This window comes from Lethenteron reissneri, chromosome 66, assembly GCF_015708825.2.
Source record: "Lethenteron reissneri isolate LAM-NWPU_2019-01 chromosome 66, ASM1570882v1, whole genome shotgun sequence".
Lineage (NCBI taxonomy): Eukaryota > Metazoa > Chordata > Hyperoartia > Petromyzontiformes > Petromyzontidae > Lethenteron > Lethenteron reissneri.
In genome coordinates, this window is record NC_083844.1 from 1647051 (window position 1) to 1652497 (window position 5447).

A 5447-nucleotide genomic window follows, 5' to 3' on the forward strand; every position below is an offset into this window, starting at 1 on the left:
GCTGTAGGATGAGTTAGGAGAGAATATATGGGGTTGAATTATAAAAATAAAATTATGTTCAGTGAGAGTTTGTTTTAGAGAAGGGAGGTCGCTTGAGAGCTCTGCCGTGAGGAACCCTAGAGCTCCATACAGGAAGTTATAACTTCTATTCCATCAAGTGAAATTGTATGCAACTTGTTTAATATTCTTTTTTTCGCAGGCTGAACGTACAGTGGCAATTGCGGAAATCAACACTGTGTTTAACAAATGGAAAAAAAAGAGAATTGAGATAATCAAATTCATGCGAGGAATTGTATGTCTACTCAAAGAAAGGCAACAAAATGTAAACATCGCTAGAGCATCTGGAACATCTGCCGGTGTTGCCGGTGGAATAATGTCCATTGTCGGCTTTGCTTTGATTCCCGTTACCTTCGGAGCATCTCTAGGTCTCATAATAGCCGGAACTACTATGGGAGTAGCCGGAGCATTGACCAACACTGGAGCATCAATAATGTTGACAGTGAAGAACAAAACTACGGCACAAGACGTTCAAAGGGCGATGGATGAAGATAAGAAACTGAGCAAAGAACTGTTTGAAGCGATGCAACATTTGCGAGAATTTTCTGCTATTGATCTAGATGCTGCAGAGAGTGTTCTACCGACAATGGCTAGGAGCGCAACGCAGATCGCCTTTAGCGTACTTGGCACAGTCGATGATATCGCTGCCGGGTTGACCAAAGGAGTTGCCGTGTCCGCATTACGGATAACGGGGATAGTTTTTACTAGCGCATTTCTTGCAGTGGACATCGCCACGTTGGTGAGCGTGGGAGTTGATATTGCCAAAGGGAATCCAACAAAAGTCGGAAAAAATTTCGAAATTATAGCGAATGACCTTAAAATCGGACTAATTAGAATGATCAAACAAAATGATGAGCTGAACTCAATAAATACAACTAATGAACAAGATAATGGCAACAATAGCGACACATCTTAAAATCTTATTTACGAGCACGGGTTTTAAACTGGTATATAAACATTTATTTATGTTGGAAATGCAGAAACGTCTAACGCCCCATACAATCCCAGGCCATTTAAAAGAACAAGAAGGGATATGACATCAGCCATACTTTCGGCCAATTTCATTAGAAGGGAGAGATGAAAGGGCACGTGGAGGTAGTAGAGTGATATGAGAGGTGAGAGGAAGGCAGGTATTTTTATTTATTTAAATTCGGTAAGGCCCACTGAGCTATTAAGTTATTTTTCAGAAGCGACTTGGCCACAAGTAATAGCTCGCCAAAATGTATAGCAGCCAAATAACCTAAACGCATGTTTCTAAACGTGGAGGGAAAAACCAGAGGACCCGGAGAAAAATACACGCGCCCACGAGGAAAACATGCAAATTCCAAATATACAGGTGTCAGGGTCTCGATCGAACCCACGATTACCTATGTACCGGGTGAGGTTAACATCTCGCCAACGTGGCACCCAGGTACTAGGAAACAAGATACCGAGTGTAATCTTTGCATTCATCCAGGATTACATTGGCAGCCAGTGGAGTGATTAGATATTGAGGTGATGTGTCAATTAGAATCCACCTTAATCATTATTATTCATTAATAGTACATGTTTTTGGGTTAGATCGCGTAAGTATAAGTCTAACGAAATATTTAAATCATGTAAAAAAAACGCTACAATTAAATGGCTACAATAATGTTCATATTAACAGAGCAGTTAATGTCAAACCAAGATCGAACAGCAATACTGCTGAAAGCAATACATTTATTACAATAAAATACCATATACTGTGGGAGAAACTGACAAACTAGTTAGAGTTGTGGAAAAACAAAAAATAAGAGAAAGATTTGGCACAGTACACAAAATTCAAAAACTAGCATATTGTACTAAAGATGAATTGCCTAAGTTAGCAACAGAAGGTGCTTATGTGGCAGATGTGATATTGGACAGACGGGACATAACATTCACATAAGACTTAAAGAATATCAAAGAAATAATACATTTCCTCAAACACAACTTTCGGCAGTTGCAGAACATTCTTGCCAATAAGGACACTCAGTTGATTTGGATAAGGTTGAAGTGTTTTGTAAAACGAATTATTACTGGCCGAGACTAATTTGAGAAACTATTGAAATTGAGAGAAATACAAATCATTTTAACCGTTCTCACAGTTACAATCTTAGTGCAGTCTAGAAGCGTATTATTAAGTAATAAATTTTACAACTGTATTCCTTATAGAGAAAACACATGCTAATTAACTGATCAATAATCTATTATATAATTATAATAAACCCCCTCCTCCGCCTCTGATATCTGCACTTGTTGGGTTCAGTGATGACGTCACCTTGCTATATTTAAGACCGGAAGCAGGTGGATTGCTTCACTATTCTGGCAAATCGCCCGATGATGCTGGATGTAATTGCCAGCGAAACGGCGTACTCAAATTGTAAATGTGGATTTACTCTCTAACATACCGGTGGGCTGAAGTAGTAACTAAGTGGTGCGCTGTTTACATAACAAACCTTTCTGGCTGTGTTGGGTGGTGGAGGGTTATGACACATTTATACTTACACATTTTAACCCAAAAACCTTTATGAATGTTGGTCACGAACACCAACGTGTTAAACATTATTCATAGTTTAATGTAGGGTATGATTCGTAAAGGGCGCTTCCTGTTAAGATGTTACACCGTGTATCATAGGACGGTTCAACGCAAATTCTTGTGATCTATATTGGAAGTGGTTCCCAAAATGTAGCTTGCCATGTATCCTTTTTCCAGACCTATATTATCTCTATATTCCCCTCAACCAGCATATATAGTGAAATATGGAACATTTTCTTTTATTTTTAATGCAGGCAGACCTCGCTTAGTGCTTGAGATACGTTAATAAATAATTAAGCACTCATCGAATGTGTGCTAAAAGGGGTCATTACACCCAATGCATATATGGGGATGCGTTCTTGACAGCGTTATTTTTTGTTCAGCCTATATGAGGGCTTCATTTGGTTATGTGTAATAGTGCTAATAATAGAAATGGTAAACATTGATAAATAAATATCAATAACATCAGTCAATATCATGCAATGTACTCACGGGTTCATTCGGCTGTACTCCTCCAACAAGGCAGCAGTGGGGCAGCTGCTGCACTCCCAATCTGGGTCACTCTCAGAGAAGAGCTCCGGGACCTCCGTGGTCTTAGTGATACCCTCTGTCTACACTTCTGTGGTGAGTCTTCTTGGTTCTTTCGGTAAAGTCACGTAGAAGGAAGTAATACAATAATAAAAATAAAACATAATAAAATAATTCTCACGACGTTTCAGCCACAACACAAGCAGCCGTCCTCAGGTGAAGACCAGGTATGTCGAGGCGACAGCGACGGCTGCTTGTGTTGTGGCCGAAACGTCGTGATAATTATTTTATTATGTTTTATTTTTATTATTTTATTACTTCCGTTCGACGTGACTTTACCGAAAGAACCAAGAAGATGAATCCCTGCAGTCACGAAAGCTTTAAATCGAAAAATTCTGTGGTGAGATTATACTGGTAGGAATCTCCTGGTTACACCAGCCCACAGGGGATTATTGTGTCCGTCTGTCGTGCAGGGAGGGGCTGGGTGGAAAGGGAGGGGCTGGGTGGAGGGGAGGGTGTTAGGGGCTGGGTGGGGAGGTTGCGGAGGGTGGAGCTGGGTGGGGAGGGGAGGGTGGGGAGCGGCTGGGTGGGGAGGGTGGGGAGGGGCTTGGTGGGGAGAGTGGGGAGGGGCTGGGTGGGGAGGGTGGGGCTGGGTGGGGGTGGGAGTGGTGGGGCTGGGTGGGGAGGGGCTGGTTACCCCGTGGTGCCCTTATAACGCCCCTCAACGTTTAACCTACTCACGCCGGCTTGTGCCTGCCCTCACAGTCGGGCATATTTGCGGAATACACCACGCCGTCGTTGACCCTGGCCATTGACCAAGCAACCCAACGTTCCTACCAGCTCCCTCCGCAGGAATGTGTTTTTTCAGTGGAGCCTGAGACTCAAGCCTGGTCTGACGAGTTCTGAACTGGCTAAACACATTGTACTATAATAACATTGAAAACATATTTAAATGTAACCGTGACTATGATTCGTGATTATCAAATCGCAGGGGGTGGGGTCTGCTTGGCTCAAGAGCATACATTCTCATTGTATGTATATTGAACTTATTTCGCACCTTACGTAGCTAACCGAGGTGTGGGTGAGGACAACAAACTGTACAGAAAGAGCAGTGCTCAAGAAATTCGTTTGTCAATAAAGATGACTTAAAAGTACATAGCTCCAGTGGCTTCCCGATTTCGGAAGGAGGAGCGTTCCAACGGGCAATAATCGAGCCTTGGCGACACCATGTTACTTTGGCTATGCCACGAATGACAGGGACGGGGTACGATTTCCTTGGCCAGCGCTGCTACGTATGTATTCTCACTAAAAAAAAGTACTTAAAAAAGTGCGTTTTAGATTTTGTAATTTTTTCGAGTGGGTGTCATTACAATCACACGTAATGAATACCAAACACTTGTAGATACTCCATAACAACGAACATAATAGCTACAGTTTAATATTTACACTTTTTTTAATTATCGTCATGAAACTGGCAGGGGGAGGTTGAGGTTCATTAACTGGATAAGACATTTTCTAAATAGCTTGAATGCATTTTTGCATATATGTAAGAATTATATTGATAAACGAGAGAAAGAACAGAACACTAGGAAGACCGGTATGTTAGATCAACCCCAAATCACTTGTTAATTAGAATCGCCATATGTCAGGTCTCAATCACAGGATTTCTGTCAATCCCAAGACCTTAGATGACTAATAGTTGTCAGAAGAATTTGCATAGTCAAGACTGCTTTTGAAAACGTTAAAGAGGTTGTAGCAACTCGGAAAGTAAACAGAAGTGCGGATTAATCTATTGAATGCTGCAGTGTGGAGTGTCGTGGATATGCCAGTGAAACATGATTCATGCTGATGTGATTAATACAAAGATGGAGCCATGCTGAGCACGTATTACTGAACATATAAAAAGGGTCCAAGCTGAAGATATGACAAAGATGATTGGCGATTGGGAAAGATGGAAAACGTCTGTCAAATGCAACAACGCTCAGTTATGAGTATCATGTTGTGATGTATTTTTATTATGTGATTTCTTTAACACGGTGTAATTTCCGGGTTTGTTTAACTGCCAGTGTTGCTGCTGCTCACTGTCAATTACTCATGGACACTTGCAAACACACACTTTAATCTCATGTGGGATTTCCTGGTTGTATATCTTCCATAATAAACGCAGACAAATACACGCATGGATGTGTTCGTGTTTCATTTTACATGGGCTGCCAATTATGCGATCTCAATTGTAAAAAAAAAATGTTAACACCTTTATGGGACTATCGTTTTGAATGGAAAACGAACGGACAATACACTTGCTGTGTAGTGTAGAATGACG

The 5447-nt window shown here is 41.3% G+C and overlaps 1 protein-coding gene across 1 annotated transcript; it reads left to right on the top strand.

The window, feature by feature from the left end:
- Positions 1–207: 207 nt before the first annotated feature.
- Positions 208–3219, top strand: LOC133359881 (uncharacterized). The gene has a single exon (XM_061578443.1). It carries the CDS (start codon positions 281–283, stop codon positions 971–973), a length of 693 nt encoding a protein of 230 aa, XP_061434427.1. The 5' UTR covers positions 208–280; the 3' UTR covers positions 974–3219.
- Positions 3220–5447: the final 2228 nt, after the last annotated feature.